Source organism: Acinonyx jubatus, chromosome D4 (genome assembly GCF_027475565.1).
Source record: "Acinonyx jubatus isolate Ajub_Pintada_27869175 chromosome D4, VMU_Ajub_asm_v1.0, whole genome shotgun sequence".
Lineage (NCBI taxonomy): Eukaryota > Metazoa > Chordata > Mammalia > Carnivora > Felidae > Acinonyx > Acinonyx jubatus.
The window spans coordinates 43333861-43352800 of record NC_069391.1 but is presented as its reverse complement, the minus strand read 5'-3'; the positions used below and the strand labels follow the sequence as shown (position 1 = coordinate 43352800).

The 18940-nt window shown below is 36.5% G+C and overlaps 1 protein-coding gene, 1 long non-coding RNA gene and 1 pseudogene across 3 annotated transcripts in view; 2 read left to right on the top strand and 1 right to left on the bottom strand.

Annotated features, from left to right (window-relative positions):
- Window positions 1–18940, bottom strand: part of LOC106977826 (putative exonuclease GOR) — a 41408-nt gene that overhangs the window by 15832 nt on the left and 6636 nt on the right. For both annotated transcript variants that reach the window (XM_015075379.3, XM_053205012.1), the window contains 6 exons: window positions 17566–17773; window positions 17000–17118; window positions 15410–15562; window positions 5509–5605; window positions 1663–1725; window positions 109–258 (listed from right to left, as the gene is read on the bottom strand). In XM_015075379.3, the coding sequence (XP_014930865.2) occupies window positions 109–258; window positions 1663–1725; window positions 5509–5605; window positions 15410–15562; window positions 17000–17118; window positions 17566–17773 (790 nt within the window). The remainder of the gene's footprint in view (window positions 1–108; window positions 259–1662; window positions 1726–5508; window positions 5606–15409; window positions 15563–16999; window positions 17119–17565; window positions 17774–18940) is intronic.
- On the top strand, window positions 5958–15734 carry LOC128312188 (uncharacterized). Its single transcript, XR_008291148.1, has 3 exons — window positions 5958–6743; window positions 13231–13327; window positions 15496–15734. It is a non-coding gene; the product is annotated as an uncharacterized LOC128312188 (long non-coding RNA).
- LOC128312187 (60S ribosomal protein L7a-like) lies at window positions 6737–11563 on the top strand (annotated as a pseudogene).

Genomic DNA, 18940 nt, shown 5'->3' with positions numbered 1-18940 from the left:
AGAAAATAAACTTCTAACACAATGGAAATGAAGTGGAAAGGGAAATAATCCTCTTAGTGTTCCAGCCTTAGCATGTACCAAGGATCATTTTCAGTCCCATACACTTACTGTCATTTAGAAGAGCTTTGGTCATGCCCGGGTTTAAAAGAATACTTCCTGGTTTTTCAGGGCTGGGTTGTGGATAGTCATTTTCATGTAACTGTTCTTCCGTTAGAAGGTAGTCTTGCAGATGTCTGTAGAGAACAATTCCTGTGAGTGCTAAGAAAAAAAGAAGTGTGGTTCAATAAAATTTAAATAACATGTTTTAAGGTAGTGGTAAGGTTAGAGTCTACTAACCCTTTCAGATATGAAAAGCTCAAATGCTGATTAACATTAAGTAAGGAAGTAGTCTAAAAAAACCAAAGTCTTCATATCCTTTGACCTATAGATATGTAGATACTGATTGCTCTCTGCATCATCTGAGGTCCTACACTATGGCTAAGAGAAGGGGAAGTAGGAATCCCATCAGTAATAGCCAGTGCATATTAAGCATGCCAAAAACTATCGTCAGGACTTTGAACTTTATATTAACCCAGAAGCGAAAACCTATTGACCTCATTTTTACAGACAAAGAAAATGAGGCTCAGAGAAATGAGGGCACATGACCAAGGTTACACAACACAGTTAATACACAAACTCAGATCTTCTGACTCCAAATCATGCTTATTGATTCTTAATAAACACTGAGATAAGCAGAGTACAGAAGCTTACAAGCAGGAAACATGGTAACTCTCACAAGGGCAAAATGCTCAAGTTCAACGATCTCTTTCCAACATCACTAACCCTAACCCCTCACATGAATGGATTCCTAAAATTTCTCCTAAGGTGTTATTTAAAATTCTGGCAGAATTTGCTACACTATCTTTGGCAAACCCTTTTGTACAAAAAAGAATTCTTCTGTGTGAGAAATATTAGGAGATTCTAGAAGCACCTGCTTTGTTTCAGACAAGTACTTTAGAGGACAAGACAGGTGCTACCATCTGGTTTTATTCAAAATACGACCAAAATCAAGTAACACTTTTTCTTTAGCTTTTTGATCCTGGGAGTTTGTTACAAATGCAGACTTGGAGGCTGTTCCCAGACATCCTGAGTCAGAATCCGCACTTGAACAAGATTTCCAGGTCATTCCATGCATGTTAAGTTTGAGAAGCACTACTCTCACTGACTGGATAGGTATTAAGTATCCCCTCCTACCACTCTTCAAAAAGGAGGCTGAGAATTCAAATACTGCCTAAGTAGAGCCCATTTTTTCATCTATTTATACTAATTTTTAAAAAGGCTATTAAATATTCAGTCTGCAGATGATCCTTCATAAACACAAGTTTATTTATTCATTTATTTTCATGTCCATTCTCTGAAAGAGAGAACGAGTGGGGAGGGGCAGAGAGAGAGGGAGACACAGAATCTGAAGCAGGCTCCAGGCTCTGAGTTGTCAGCACAGAGCCTGACGCAGGACTTGAACTCACAAACTGTGAGATCATGACCTGAGCTGAAATTGGACGCTTAACTGACTGAGCCACCCAGGCGCCCCAACACAATAGTTTACTAATTGCCATCACACCACATTTACTTCTCCTTTAAGGTAACAAGGACAAGAGTCTGTCACCATTGCACCAAACTTACCACTTTTCTTTTCATTCTTTTTCAATCCAGTTGTTTTATCGTTGTTATTGCTTCCAGGGCCACCTAAAACATACAAGAACTCTTCTTCTGAGACAATGAATTATTTTTGTCTGCTTTATAAAAAAGTATAAAACATGAGAAAGGTCCACAGCACAGTGAAGTCTTTATTTTTACCTTAAAATAGGCACCCAACATGGGAGACCAAACTACTTCATAACCAATGCTAAGTTGGGAAAAATGGTAATTTATGAAATAATTAGATCAGGACTTCGTATTTTCTAAAGCTACTATATTCTGTGTATTGGTTAGAGTATGTCTAAATATGAGTCAATGAGTTTTACATCATTACTGACTATAACTCTCACAATTTGCAAACCATTTCCATTTCATTGCAAATATCCAAATGTGTACTTAGACTTCTATGTTCAGTATCTTTATGCTGTATTGAATACGAAGAGAAGGGGGGGGGAGTGAGAATACCATGAAAATACTAAAACGAGAGACCCTGTATATTTTATTTTCTTATTATTTCAATTTTTATTTTATTAGGTTTTTTGTTCTACTTCCAGTGTAGTTAGCATAGTGTTTTATTAGTTTCAGGTGTACGATATAGTGATTCAACAATTCCATACATCACCCAGTGCTCATTGCGATAAGTGTATTCTTAATCCCCCTCGCCAGTTTATCCCATGGATACCCCTCTGGTATCCATCGGTTTGTTCTCTGTAGTTAAGAGTATGTTTTTTGATTTGTCTTTTTTTTCCTTTGTTCTTTTTTTCCATTTTTCTTTTAATGTTTATTCTTGAGAGGGAGAGAGAGGGAGAGAGAGAGAAAAGAGAACATGAGCGGGGGAGGGGCAGAGAGAGAAGGAGACACAGAACCTGAAGCAGGCTCCAGGCTCTGAGCTGTCAGCACAGAGATGAACTGCAAGATCATGACCTAAGCAGAAGTTGGACGCTTAACCAACTAAGCCACCCAGGTGTCTCTCATTCGTTGTTTCTTAATTTACCCATGAGTGAGATCATATGGTGTCTTTCTTTGACTTACTGTGCTTGGCATTATATACTCTAGATCCATCTTTGTTGCAAATGGCAAGCAAGATTTCATTCTTTTATATGGCTGAGAAATATTCCATTGTGTGTATATGTATGTGTATATATATGTATACACACACCTCTCTCTATATACATCTTCTTTATCCATTATCTACTGATGGACACTTGGGCTGCCTCCATAATTTGGCTGTTGTAAATAATGCTGCAATAAACGCAGGTGTGCATACAGCCTTCTGAATTAGTGTTTTCATATTCTTTGGGTAAATAAATACCCAGTAGTGGGATTACTGGGTCACATGGTAGTTCTATTTTTAAGTTTTTGAGGACCCTCCACACTGCTGTCCACAGAGGCTGTACCAGTTCACACACCACATCCTCACCAACACTTGTTTCTTGTGTTGTTGATTGTAACCACTCTGTCAGGTGTGAGGTGATATCTCATTGTCGTTTTGATTTTATTTCCCTGAAGATGAGTGATGTTGAACATCTTTTCATGTGTCTATTGGCCATCTATAGGTCTCCTTTCAAGAAATGTCTGTTCTTGAGACCTTGTATATTGTAACACAGGTATTCAAGTCTATTTCAAGTGCTGTACATAAAAAAATGCCATAGGGGAACCTGGGTGGCTCATTTAGTTGAACATCTGACTCTTGATTCTGGCTCAGGTCATGATCCCAGGGTTATGGGATCAAGCCCCGTGTCAGGCTCCACACTGAGTGTGGAACATGCTTATGATTTTCTCTCTCTCCCCCTCTGCCTCTCTCCCCTGCTCATGCTCTTTACTATAAAATTTAACATTAAAAAAATGGTTTAAATGCCATAAATTATCAAATTTTTATATTCTTGAAATTAAAATAGCATTTCTAAGCATGACACAAAACCCAGAAACCAAAAAGCAAGACATTAATTACACTTTTATTTATTTATATATATATATTTTTTTAAATGTTTATTTATTTTTGACAGAGAGAGAGAGAGAGACAGAGACAGAGACAAAGCATGAGCAGGGGAAGGGCAGAGAGAGGAAACACAGAATCCAAAGCAGGTTCCAGGTTCTGAGCTGTCAGCACAGAGGATGATGTGGGGCTCAAACCCACAAATCGGAGATCATGACCTGAGCCGAAGTCAGATGCTTAACCGACTGAGCCATGCAGGTGCCCCTAACTGCACTTCTAAAATAGCTTCTAGGGGTACCTGCGTGGCTCAGATGGTTAAACGTCTGACCCTTGATTTGCCTTAGGACATGATCTCGCGGTTCATGGGATAGAGCCCTGCACCAGGATTCTGTCTTCCTCTCTCTGCTCCTCCCCTGCTTGCATGCACGTGCACACGTGCTCTCTCTCTCTCTCTCTCTCTCTCAAAACAAACATTAAAAAAGAGAAAAAAGTAAAAGTGAAAAGCTTTATTATTACAAACTTCACAAATAAGGCTGAAGTACCAGTGAGTGACAAACTGAGGAAAACATTTGAAGCCCATTAAAAGGGGATATGCGAAAGGTTGTTGCAGATGAATAGGCTGATAATAAAAGGGGACAGAAAGATGCAAAAAGGCAATTTAAATTGAGATAGATAAAAGGAAGATCTTCAACCTTATAATAATAATAAAAAGCTAAAATAATTTCATTTCTGGTCTATACTTTCACACTCCAGAACGCGATAAATGAGGAACTTTTCCAAGGTGTGAGGAAAAAGCTTATACTCCTACCCTATTAGTGGGGAATGTAAACAGCAAATGTTTTCTGGAGGCAGTTAGCAATATTTACCCATTTTAAACATGCAGACCTTTTCTGCTAGCTACTCTGTGCACAGGGATTTATGTTAAGGATACATGGGCTCTAGTATGAGGAAATGTTTGAGTTCACACTCCATTAATCACAGAACGTAAGGTAGAAAAAACATGTAAGCCACTTAGATACTCAGTGCGTGTGTTTCTTCTGTATTCTACACTCTACACAATGGAGTATCAGTACTACAGGTCTGTACAACAGAGTATCATGTAGTCATTAAAATGTAAGATACAGATCTGGATGTTAACACACATTCTAGATCAACTGATGAAAGATTTCTAGGATACTTTATTCAGTGAAAAAAGTTAGAGCATACATCAAATGACTGCATTCATCTCAATTATTAAAATTACATATATTTCTGTAGTCATTATGGAAGGGTCTATGTCAAAAATTTGGAATAAAGTTGTCTTTGGCTGTTTTGTTTTTTTTAATGTTTTTCTGTATTATTTGAATCCATGCTATGTATTCTCGAATACCCCCAAGGAAACAAAATTGGGGGTAGGATTACCCCCAAGCAAACAAAACTGGCTCTTGAAGAATAAAGAAAAAAAATCATAGATATTAAAATGGTATGTGGCTTTCCAAAACTCAGCCTTACCCAACAAAATATTATTCCTTAAGTACTTAATACTACTGGAGGTTGGGGGTGGGGGTGGTAGAAAAAACAATGTCTAAAAAAGATCTTAGGGGGGCAGTAATGAAAAAAAAAGAGCTGAGAAATACTATTTCACATGGAATGAGTTACTTTTATAACTAGAAACCAAATTTAATTATCTCCATGATAACTGCTCTCAAGGAGTTATATTCATATGTCTAATTTCAAATCTAATTTGTTATTTTCAACCAAAAATCCCACTTGCATGTTCTACTCAAGAGAATATTTTTAAACTATGTTTCATTGAATACCTAAAAACGACCCTGCTAATGAAAAAAAACATGTTTAATGTCAAGTGTTGATCACAAGTTTTTATCTTATCACTTGATTAATTATAAAGAAATTACCTTGATCTCTCAGTTTCTTAAGAGTATTTATCGCTATGTTCACATACATATTTCTACTGCCACAGCGTTCATAAATGGCCTTTTCTTCTATTTTAGCCTAGACCATGAAGTGAATAATAAAAGATATTAAATCTCAAGATGATGGATAATAAATGTTTACAATATAATGGAATAAATATGGCAAAATATAACTCAAGGGATGGGGAAAACGGCACAAATAAAAAGCAACTTATTTTACATTTTTCTGTTTATGGCTTTTGAGAGGAAAGAAAAAAAATTATCCCATGAATCAAATCGAGGAACTAGATACTTCTCTTCACAAACTAAAACCACAGTATAGAGTACAAAAAGCCTACAGTGCATATTCATTTGATTCTCAAAGCAAGCCTCTAATGTATCAAAGGTGCTTATTATTATTCTCGTTTGAGGAATAAAGGTTCAAAGGGGGAGAGAGAGGATAAAGAGGACAGAGAGGAGAGAGAGAATCCCAAGCAGGCTCCATGGCCAGCGCAGAGTCTAATGCAGGTCTCAATCTCATGAACTGTGAGGTCATGACCCGATCTGAAATCAAGAGTGAGACACCCAGGTGCCCCAGTAATCAATATTTTTATGCTAGGATTCATGAAAATCCTAAAGGTCAGTAGAAGAAAACAAATGGATAAAAAATGACAGAAACCAGTAAGGGTAATATAATGATAACATTATATTAATGCTTTATTGGGCACCTAGTATGTGCAGATTTGGTAGAATAGTCATTAAATGTTTTCTCAGTCTTCATTGTGAATCAGTGAGAATGGGTGCCATCATGACTAACTTGTATGAGGCTCAAGAAAAAGTAGTTATCTTACTGTTGCAGAGCTAGTAAATGAATCCAGGAGTGACCAAATGTCAAAGCCAAGATTCTTCTCACTACACTAAACTTCACAGAGATAAAGCCATGGGGGGTTGGGGAGAGGAGAGAAGAAAAGCAAATTGAAATAATAAAGGATAACATGTCTCTGTAACAGGCTGCTTTTTTTGTCTGTCTTTGCATTGCCATTATTCTTCAACCAGTATAGAATCCTGGAGGAGACAGACTTCCGGAATGGCTGAACAAGAACGTTCATGAACTCACCTTCCCATAAAAATAATTAAAATACTGGCAAAACAACTAAAGTAACCATTTCAAAACTCTGAAAACTAACCAAAGCCACAGAACAAACTGAGAATTACTTAAGAGAAACTACTGAACCTCGGTAAGACAATGGAGTCTATACCATTTTAGCTTGAGGGTTTTCCCATTACCCACTTCCCACCTGCCAGCTTAATGCCATAGTGATAAAAAGTTGGCAGCCTGGTAGCCAACAGAGAGGATGGACTTCTTTTACAGCTACACTAAAAACATCATCCCCAGAACACAGACAATATTTTGTCTGAATAAGCAGCTCCCTGGAAAATCTATTCTCAAGGTGTTGTGGGTATTTGAGTCAGAACTCAGCTCATGGTGGGAGCGGGGGGACCCTATTGCCTGGGTGCTACTAAAACAATAGCAACTGGGTGGCAAGATGACAGCCACCTAAGGTTATGATTTCTTGTTGGGCAAACAGGAACCTGGCCAGGAATTTTAATTTTTTAATGTTTTTAATGTTTATTTTTTTGACAGACAGAGAGAGAGAGCAGGGGAAGGGCAGAGAGACGGGGAGACCCAGAATCCAAAGCAGGCTCCAGGCTCTGAGCTGTCAGCACAGAGCCTGCAATGTGGGGCTCGAACTTACCAACTGTGAGATCATGACCTGAGCTGAAGTCGGAAGCTCAACTAAGCCACCCCAAACCTGGCCAGGAATCTAAAAAACATTTTGGAGACCTAGGTGACCACAAAAAACTTTGAAAGGTCCTGACATATTCCTGGAGCTTAAAAGGTGGCCCGGGAAAGACCTGGGAAAAGATAAGGCCCTACTCACTCACTAGTGGCTGTTCTTGAAGCCCTGGAACAAGGACGTAAAAGCTAAGTCTGGCTGTCAACCTAAGTTTTAAGGCACTTCTTCTCACATAGATTCCCCCTGGCAAAGGAGGAAGACATACAGACAAGGCATTTAAGGAAATTTTCTAACCAGTCATTGGCGAACAAGTAGATTATGCTGACAGAGGGTGATCCTTTTGAAGGAGGCCTTAAAATAAAAATTAAAGGCAAGAACTTAAAAATGCTACTGGAGAACTCAGTGGCCGTACATTGAAAGGAATACAGAATCTACAAAATTAGTTCAGTAAAGTCACTAAACAAGTAAGTAGCAACAAGAAAAACCAAAACCTAGCAACAAAACAAAATGTACCTGAAACCAGTTATTATTTAATCATACAGTTTGTAACAAAAAAATTATGAGTTATGTAAAGAAACAAAAAAGTGTACCTCATACAGAATAAAAACCAGCCAAGAGAAAATGTCCCTGAGAAAGTCCACATTTTGGACTTTAAGTACAAAGACTTTGTAAATATGTTTTAAAAATGAAAGAAACTATGTTTAAAGAAGCAAAGAAAATGGGGTCTTACCACATGGACAACATGAATAAAGAGAAATTTTAAAAATAAAAAGTTTTTAGGAATTCTGGAGCTGAAAAGTATAAAAATTTTTATCAGTACTCTAGGGGGTCCACAACAGATACACTAGATGGTTATTTGAATTCACATGAAAATTAATATTGGTAAATATAACTTTATAGGAAAATATCGAAGAATATATGTGTTCGTATGTAATCATTTTCTCCTGTTTTAACAATGGCATAGAGCAGTAATTACAAAATTGTGTTGATAGGCTTATATAATGTTATAATCCATATAATAATAATGGTATAAAGAAGGGGGTAGGAAACATATACTGGAACAAAATTTTTATAGGCTATTGAAATGAAGGCAGTTTTAATCTGAATTAGATTGTTTTAAATTAAAATGGTAAGTGTAATCCTAAAGGCAAAAAGTAAGACAGTAACTAAAAAAATATAGCCAAAGAAATGACATGGGCATTTAAATGATACACTAGAAAATATCTATATAACACAAAAGAAAGCACTAATTATAGAGAAAATAAAAAGATACAAGACATATAGAAAACAAATAGCAAACACATGATGTAAATCCTCTTATTGGTCAGTACTTACTAAATGTTAATTGATTAAATACTCCAACTGAGGGAAGAGACTGGAAGAATCATGAAAAATATGTAACTCTACACTGTATACAAGGTAGACACTTTAGATCTTTAAGTAATATCTGCACCCCACACGGGGCTCAAACTTACAACCCCAAGATCAAGAGTTGCATACTCTACCAACTGAGCCAGCCAGTCACCTCTAGATAGACACTTTAGAGTCAAAGACCAAACAGGTTGAAAGTAAAGGAGAAAAAAAGATGTACTTTGTAAATAGTAAAATATATGTGAAGTGGCTATGCTAGTATCAGACAAAGTAGATTTTTAAAACAAAAGTTGTTACTAGAGACAAAGACATAATGATAAGAGCCAATCCATCAGGGAGACATAACAATTATTAACAAATATGCATTTAATAACAGAGCAGCAAAATATAGAAAGCAGCAGCTGACAGAACTCAAGTGACAAATAACAATTCAACATTAAGAATGGATACCTAAAGTTTCTCTCTTCTCCAACCATCCAAGATGCTGAAAGGAAGGAATGTCAAGGAGAGGAAGGTGGCCTGGTGCCTGCTGTTGTGAAGAAGCAGGAGGCCAAGAATTTAGTCAATCCCATTTGATAAAAGGCCCAAGAATTTTGGCATCAGATGGGACATTCAGCCTAAAAGGGACTCACCCACTTTGTCAAATGGCCTTGCTATATCTAGCTGCAGCAGCAAAGGGTTATTCTCTATGAACGTTTAAAAGTGCCACCTGTGATTAGCCAGTTCACCCAGGGCTTGGACCACCAAACAGCTACTCAACTGCTTAAACTGGCCCACAAATACAGACTAGAGATAAAGCAAGAGAAGAAGCATAGATTGTTGGCCCAGGCTGAGAAGAAAGCTGCTGGCAAAGGGGATGTCCCCACTAAGAGGCTGCCCATCCTGTGAGCTGGGGTTAATACTGTTACCACCTTAGTGGAGACAAAGAAGGCTCAGCTGGTAGTGATTGCACATAAAGTGGACCCCATTGAGCTGGTTGTCTTCCTGCCTGACATGTGTCCTAAGATGGGGGTTCCCTAGTGCATTATCAAGGGGAAGGCCAGGCTGGGTTGTCTGGTTCACAGGAAGACTTGTACCACTGTCACCTTCACACAGGTTAAGTCAGAAGACAAAGGAGGTCTGGCTAAGCAAGTGGAAGCCATCAGGACCAATTGAAAAGACAGATATGATGAAATCCACCCCCAATGGGGAGGCAATGTCCTGGGTCCAAAGTCTGGCTTGCATTGCCAAGTTGGAAAAGGCAAAGGTTAAAGAAATGGCCACCCAACTGGGCTAAATGGATGCTGAATTTTCTGTACATAAAGCAATAAAAAGTTCTCTTTCAGCCAGTGTCAAAATAAAAAAAAAAAAAAAGAATGGAGACCTCTGTACCATACTTCAATAATGGAAACAAGTCAAATGGTGAAGAAAATAAAATATTTCAACAACACTATGAATCAACTATACCTAGAAGACATCTATAGAACACTCTGTGCAACAATAGCAGAATATATAATGCCTCTCAAGCAGATACAGAACATTTTCCAGAACAGATCATGTGTTAGGCCATAAAATAATGCTCAATAAATTTAAAAGGATTTAAATCACAGAAAGTATGTTCTCTGATCACAATGGTATTAGATTATAAGTCAACAACAGGAAATTTGGGAAATTCACAAATGTGTGGAAATTACACAGTGGGGCAAAGAAGAAATCACAAACGAGATTTAAAAACTGAGATGCATTTAAATGGAAACACAACATACCAAACCTTTTGATTAGAGAATAATTCCTATTGTAAATGGCTTTACTAAAAATAAAATGGAAATTAAAAACTTTGCCTTCCATCTTAAGAAACTGTAATTTTACTAGTAAACCAAACCCAAAGAAAGCAGGAAAGAAATGATAATGAGTAGAAATAAATGAAATGAAGAATTTTCTAAAATAGAGATAACTAAAAAAGCAAAAGTTGGTTCTTTGAAAAGGTCAACAACATTGACAAAACTTTGGCTAGGCTAAGAAAAAAGAAATAAGACTCAAATTACTAAAATCAGTAATGGAAGAGAAGGCATCACCACACAATTCACAGAAATAAAAAGAATGATAAAGAAATACTATGAACAAATATGTACCAATGTATTATAAAATTTAGATGACATGTGAAATTTTAGAAAGATAAAACCTCATGAAATTGACTCAAGAGTAGACCTATGAGATGAATTGGTAATTAAAAAAATATCCACAAGCCCAGACCTCATTGATGAATTCCCCTAAACATTTAAACAAGATTAAAAAAAAAAAAAAGGAATAGTAACCATTCATAAGATCTTCCAAAAATTAAAAAAGGGAACATTTTACATCTCATTCTATTAGGTCAATATAACCCTCAGACTCCAAAAAAAGAATAAGTTACTACAAGCAAAGAAAGCTACAATGTCCATCACTAGAATAAAGAAAATGTGGTACCACAAGTAATAAAGTATTATTCAGCTGCCAAAAAGAATGAAATTCTGATATGTGCTACAACATGAATGAACTATGGAAACATTACACTAAGTCAATGAAGCCAGAAACAAAAGGACAAATATTGCATGACTCAACTTAGATGAGGTACCTGTAGTAAGCAAATTCACAGAGACAGAAATTAAAATAGAGGTTACCTGGGGTTGAGGGGGGGAGAGAAGAATGAAAAGTTATTCATTACCTTAATAGGTACAGAGTTTCTATTTGGGATGAAGAAAAAGCTCTGGAAATGGATAGTAGTGATGGTTAAACAACATTGTGAAGGTACTTAGTAACACTGAATTGTGCACCCAAAATGGTTAAAATGAGAAATTTTATGTCATGCATATTTTATCACAATAAATATAACAGTAATGGGGTACCCGGGTGGCTCAGTTGCTTGAGCATCCAAGTCTTGGTTTCAGCTCAGGTCATAATCCCAGGGTTGTGGGATGGAGCCCCATGTTGGGCTTCATGCTGAGAAAAGTAATATTTAAAAAAAAAATTACAGACTCGTGTCTGTAGACCTAATTAACATTAACACAAAAATTCTAGCACACTGAGTCCAGCAACATAAAAAGACTATACACCGTGACCAAGGGTGTTTATCCAAGAAATGCATGAGTTTAAGATTAATAAAAAAAAATTAATAAAAAAATTTTATTTAGTTATTAATAAATAAAAGTCAAGAAGATAAGACACTTAAACTAGGAATAGAAGGGAACTTCCTCAACTTGATAAAGGACATGTAAAAAAAACAACTAAAAAACCACCTACAGTAACCACTGTGGTTAACGGAGAAAGACTGAAAGCTTTCCTCTTAGGGAAAGGAACAAGACAAGGATGCCCCCTCTTACCACCTCCACGCAATATTCTACTGGAAATTTATGCTACAGAAATCAAGCAAGAAAATGAAAGAAAATATATACAGATTGGAAAGGAAAGAGTAAGACTGTGTCTATCTGCAGTTGATATCATCTTCTTTGAAGAAAATCCCAAGGAATTCACTGAAAACTATTAGAGTTAATAAATAGGGGCATGCCTGGGTGGCTCAGTCAGTTAAGTGTCTGGCTCTTGACTTTGGCTCAAGTCATGATCAAGGTTTTTGAGTTCAAGCCCCTCATTGGGCTCTGCGCTGTGTGTAGCCTGTTTGGGATGCTCTCTCTCTCCCTCTCTCTCTCTCTCTCTCTCTCTCTCTCTCTCTCTCTCCCACTCTGTCCCTTCCCCACTTGTGCATGCTCTCTTTTTCTCTCTCTGTCTCAAATAAATAAACTTAAAAAAAATTAATGGGCATATAAGGGTTCAAGACACAAGATAAAAAGTATTAATTGTATTTTTGTACACTGGCTATGAACAATCTGAAAATAAAATTACAAAAATAATTCCATTTATAATAGTGTTAATACAGTATTTAGGAATAAATTTAACAAAAAAGTTAAAGACTTATACTCTGAAAATTACAAAACACTGTTGAAAGGAATTAAAAGATAAAAAAAACCCACAAGACATTCCATGTTCATGGTTCACAAGACTTAATATTGTTAAATGACAATCCTCCACAAATTGATCTAGAGATTCAAAGCAACTGCTATCAAAATTATAATCCAGTATTTCTGTAGGAAATACAAGCTGAACCTAAAAGTTATATGGAAATTCCAGGGACCCAAAACAGTTTAAAAAACTTAACAAATATGGAGGAGTCACGTTTCCAACTTCAATACTTACTACAAAGCAATAGTAATTAAGATTGTGTAATACTGGTATAGGATAGAAATAGAGATCAATGTAATAAAATGAGTCCAGAATTTATGTTCATTTATATCTAGTATTTATGATCAACTGATTTTTGACAAAGGTGACAAGACAATTAAATGGCGAAAAAATAATCTTTTCAACAAATGGTGCTGTGACAATTGGGTATCCACATTCAAATGAATGTTTGGAGCCCCTGCCTCATACCTTATGTAAAAGTCATTTAAAAAAGTGAATCCTATGCCTAAATGTAGTAACTAAAACTGTAAAATTCTGAGAAAAAATAAAGTAGTAATAAATCTTTGTGATCTTTGTTTCTTAGATAGGATACCAAAATCACACGTGACAAAGAAAAACAGATGAATTGGAATATATCAAAATGAAGAACTTTTTGTAATGCAAATGATCCAGTCAAGACAGTAAGAATACAACTCAAAGAAAAAATATTTGTAAATACTGTATCTACTAAGACACTTGTATCCAAAATATATATAGAACTCTCAAAACTTGATAAAAAGACAACTAAAAATATATGCAAAGGAACTGAACATATGTGTACAGACATTCCAAGAAGACATACAAATGGCCAAAAAGCACAGAAAAATATGTTCAACATCATTAGGCATTAGGGAAATCAAAATCACAATCAGATACCATTTCATGCCCAATAAGTTGGCTCCACAAAATACAGGTAACAAGCACTAGCGTGGATGTGGAGAAACTAGAACTGTTCACATCACTGATGGGCATATACAACAGTGTAGCTACTCTGGAAAACGGTTTGGTATTTCCTCAAAAAGTTAAATATAGAATTGTCATTCAACCCAATTATATGCTCAAGAGAAACATCATCATCTGTTGACACAAAATCTTACAATGTCCATTTATGTACAAATGTTCATTAATAACCAATAAATGGAAATAGCCCAAATGTCCATCAACTGATGAACAGATGTGTATATCCATAAACCAGTCTTATTTGGCAAGAGGAAATTAAGTAATGATGCATACTACAGTATGGGTGACCCTTGAAAACAGTATTCTAAGTGAAAACATTAAGCTGGTCACAACAAAATCCCTTATTATCAGAGTCTTCATTCTAGAAATGTCCAGAAGAGCAAATTACAGAGAAGGTAAGTGAGTGGCTGCCCAAGGCTAGGAGATATGGAGGGCTAGGGGAGTGACAGATGAACGGTAACAGATGATCTCTTTGGGGTGATGGAATTGTGTTAAGATTAATTGTAGTGATTGCACAAGTGGTTGATTTGAGTATAAATACTCAAAGTCACTCCAGTGTACACATAAAATGGGTGAATTAATAGGGTATGTGAAGTATATCTCAATGAAACTGTTAATAAAGAGAATCTTCTGAGTCCTTCCTCGCTCTTAATACAAGAATCTGTTATGATGACAACTTCACTTATATCCCCAATGTTTCTAGCAACTGGCAGCTCACTACTCTCTAAGAAACAGCAATTTTATGGGCAGAGGTGTCAGTTATAAAGATCTTCCTCACAATTGAGGTAAGATTTGCCTCTCGTTGCTTTCACTCATGGTCCTCTTCATAACCTTCCAGAGAAGTGGGAATTAGCCTCAACCAAGCCCAAATCTAGTGTTCAGATGTGTGTTTGTCTCACCGTATTTAAAATATTAAAATACTTTAACATAAAAAGTCTTCGAGGACTAGAAATCTGTAAATATTGACCTTGAATTGCCAAACTGCAATTATCAGATGGAGCTGAGTAGTGTCTTTCCCCTTTAGATTGCACTTATTGTGTGTATGAGCCATAGAGTTCCCTGACTCCTTATTACTCCCAGAGTCCACAAAGGCTTTTGAAGATATGCATGGGGACAGGAGCTATGGTTATTGCTCCTGATTTGTAAGGTTTCATTTTGGAAAAAAAAGGCTTTGAGTAGATTTGCAAAGACAAGTGCCTCCAAGAGACCAGATCTGGCCCATAAATGAGCATAAATAGTGGTATGTAATAGGGAGTAGTGGGGACTATGACTCACTTGACAGTATATGCTTCATATAAAGGAGGGGAGACACTGCTCAGATTAATATACTATTGGCCTTGACAAGTGGGCGCCTGAGTGGCTCAGTCGGTTAAGCATCAACTTAGGCTCAGGTCAGGATCTCAGGGTTCATGAATTCAAGGTCCACTTCAGGGGAACCTTGCTTCTCTCTCACACCCTCTCTCTCTGCCCCTTGTGGGATTCTCTCTCTTTCTGTCTTTCTGCCCCTCACTCACTTGACCCCCCCCCCAAGAAATAAAAAATTAAAATTAAAAAAAAAGAAAATTATAGGACTAAGACAGTTTTTGTCACTAGAGTAACCAGGGTACTCTTTACAACTTAAGGATAGGAAAAAGATCCTCCAGGAACCAGTCCCACAGCCTGGTTTCGAAAAAGGGGAAGAGAAAAAGAATAAAGTTGTTTCTTGAGGTTTTTTTTTTTTTTAATATAATACTTTTGAAGTGTGTGTCTTCAGATATACTGACCTTGTTAACAGCCTCATCCTCTGTTTTATAAACTGTCAAATACTTCTCAACAAAGAGGTTGACATAGCGTTGTCTTACTTCCTCAGGGACTTTGACAGAGGATTCTGATGTGACTAAAGCCCGCTTCCGATGAGCCACTTTGTATTTCGGCATCTTGTTAAACAGAGTTGTTGATTAGCGAAAAGAAAAACACATGTTTCTGTTTAAAATTGCTACTATGTGTAGGAAACAAGTACAACTATCTCAGGTAAGTTCTCTATCAATTAAATTCAAAACTAATTTAAAGTTATAAATTCATTAAAAATAAAGTAAATAGGAAGGCGCCTGGGTGACTCAGTCTCATGGTTCCTGAGATCAAGTCCTGCATCGGGATCTGCACAGTGAGGAGCCTGCTTGGGATTCTCTCACTCCCTCACTCTCTGTCCCTCTCCTGCTTGCACACATGTGCTCTCTCTCTCTCTCAAAAAGAAACATTTAAAAAATAGAATAAATATAAGGCATAACATTACCTACGCTCACAAAAGGGAGCCATGAGGATGTGGAACCAGTGAAGCTACCTGTGAGTACCCCATTCTGACCCGATTACTCAAATCATCTCTCTACTCTCCACAGCCAGAATCTTAGAGCTCTGGCGTGCTCTTCTCAGCAAATAGGAAAGTTTGTCACGTACCATTCTTAAGAAGAATTTATGTCCCAACGTCAGTTACCATTTCACAAAGAAAAATGCTCAGATTAAATAAAAGTTACCAAAGATTTATACATACTCAATATTGTCAGTAATATCCCAGCTATAAATAATGTTAGCATTCCTTTAGAAGAACTTATTGATACTTTGAGAACTGTACAATCAGTGAATCTGTCTCACTTTTGGGGGTGGGGGGTAAAAAAAAGTTACACTTTCCTGTAGTGTTCCCTTGAAGCACAAAGATGTTTTAGGAGGAAGAAATCCTTAAAAGTGACAGGTAGTTTTCTGCTGAAGAATACTTAGTAAACAGAAAAAAAAATAATTGCCACAAATAGGAGAAAAATTACTAAGGAGGGACTGCCATCACTGTTGGCATAATTTATGAAAGGTCCACCTGCCTCTCTCTCTCTTTCACATACACACACATATACACCCCTCACTGGATGTCTCTTGAAAGGTATATTCCAACGTGAAACGTTCCTTTGAAAAAAAGTTGAGGAGTCTTAATCAGAGCCACTGAAGTTTTACGTCTAAAATATGCCTAATATTTCCAGGAACAGGATAAACAACATAGTTCAATATGGACACACAGACACAAATCCCATCATAAAATGACAATAACTATCTGACAGTAACTAGAAAAAGCTGAAATTTCTCTCTGGTGTCTGCCATGTATCTGAAGGAGGGATCTCCAGGAAAATATTTTATATATATATATATATATATATATATATATATATATATATATATATATTTTGTTAATATAAAATATATTTTTATATAAAAGTATTTTTATATAAAATATAATTATATATGTATATTCAATCTCCCAGGACCTCTATATGTAGACAGGTAAGTTGATTATTAGCACTAAAATTCTGGCCTTCAGACCTAGTTTATAATACCTTTACAGGAAAAGCAGCAACACTTTTCACAGGAATGTGTGATCTGCTTGGTTTTGCATTTGGCTTTTCCCTTGATAGAAATACATCCTGATGAAGCTTGGTTGATGTAAGTGAATTTTCTGAGATGTTTCAATGACAAGAAAAAAAAAAAAAGAAAAAGAAAGAAAAAAAAAGGTAAGAGTTAATGACATTAGCCTCAGATGATTAGAGTTTAATTATCAATTCAAGGTTTCATAATACTTCCTTTACAGACTATTTTTTTTCTTGAAACAAAATGTCAACACAAAACATTCCCAATAGCTAACCCCAGTATCATCTATAAGAACAAATTTAGATAATTTATAAAGCAATTCACTTTATGTAGAAATGCTTATAAGGTATTACCATCTATAGCTTAGCGTTTAGGGACAAACAGCATACATTATATAAATATCATGCTAATCATATTTTTCACATAAAGTTCCACGTGAATGACTCAGCTATAATTGGTAATATATGGATTTCATAGGAAATGCTTTTTAAAATAAGGTAAAATCCCATTTCTTGACTAAGTGATTTTCTCATACCTCCTGAGACTCTCCTTTGGGTCTGAGAGACTGGACATGCAAATGTAGTTTTCTTTTGTTCTGAAGTGGCAGCAACAAAAGCCTGCCCACTCTTTATGTCAGCCGTGATCTGTGCTGCCTGTTGCTGGGCACGAAGGATGCCAGGGCGACTCATCAGTGGTGCCACTGGCTCCCTGAATGGGCTAAGGATGTCTTTACTGGTTGGAACCTATACAGCATCAACACAAAACGGAAGAATGATTTTAGGAAGTTTTAAAAAGACTGATCATTTCACTATCGCTTTTTGCACAAAGGCTTGTGGAATGGACTACATTTGTAATACCCCATGTGATTCAACACACATATAAGTGGAGTATCCCCAGAAATATGCAGAGATAAAACTGAACCTTTGAAGCATTTAATTTAGTAAAACTTTTGTGAACTGAGAGACATTAATTCTCATATGAAAATGACACTTCACTTTGTATGAAGGTAAAAGTGTTAATCAAACTGCTAACAAGACATATCTGACCAAAGTGACTAGAATTTGAAGTTAAGGAAAGAATTCTTTAGGTAACCAGGCTTAAGTATCAGGTGACTCATAAAGGGAGAAACAGCAGGCTAGCGTCAGACTTCTCTACAGCAACATTCATTACAATAAGAGAATGAAGGCGCGCCTGGGTGGCTCAGTCAGTTAAGTGTCTGACTTTGGCTCAGGTCGTGATCTCACAGTTCTTAAGTTTGAGCCCTGCATCCTGCTCTGCACTGACAGCTCAGAGCCTGGAGCCTGCTTCAGATTCTGTCTCCCTCTCTCTCTGCCCCTCCCCCACTCATGCTGTCTCTTTCTCAAAAATAAGCATTAAAAAAAATAATAAAAAAAGAAGAGAATGGAACACCAGAATGTTTAGCTTGATTAGTAACAAATGTCCTATAAAATGTCCTACATTTGTAGGAAATGTCCTACAAAACAAGGAAATAAAATTTCACCCAGATTGATAAGGTTTTTAAAAATATTTAATACCCATTTTTGGTCAAGGTTTGTGGGAAGGGAACTCTGAGACACCACATAGGAATGTACACTGTCACAATCCTTCTGGAAGGCACTATGGCGATATACTTTTAAAATGTTAAAACTATCTTCCTTTGTCCTGTTGCTTACTATTTGTGAGAATTTATTTTAAGGGGGGGGGGAATCACTGATAAAACCAACCAATACTTAAATAGAAGAATGGGGGGGGAGTTACATAGCAAAGTAAAATGAAAACTATAAACACTGTATCATTTGCCAATAAAGGAAAATAATGTTTCCAAAAATTTTTTCCTAAGAGAAGGGGAAAGAAATGATTTTCGTAAGTACCTATATATCTGACCCTTGGATACTCAATATCACCATTTC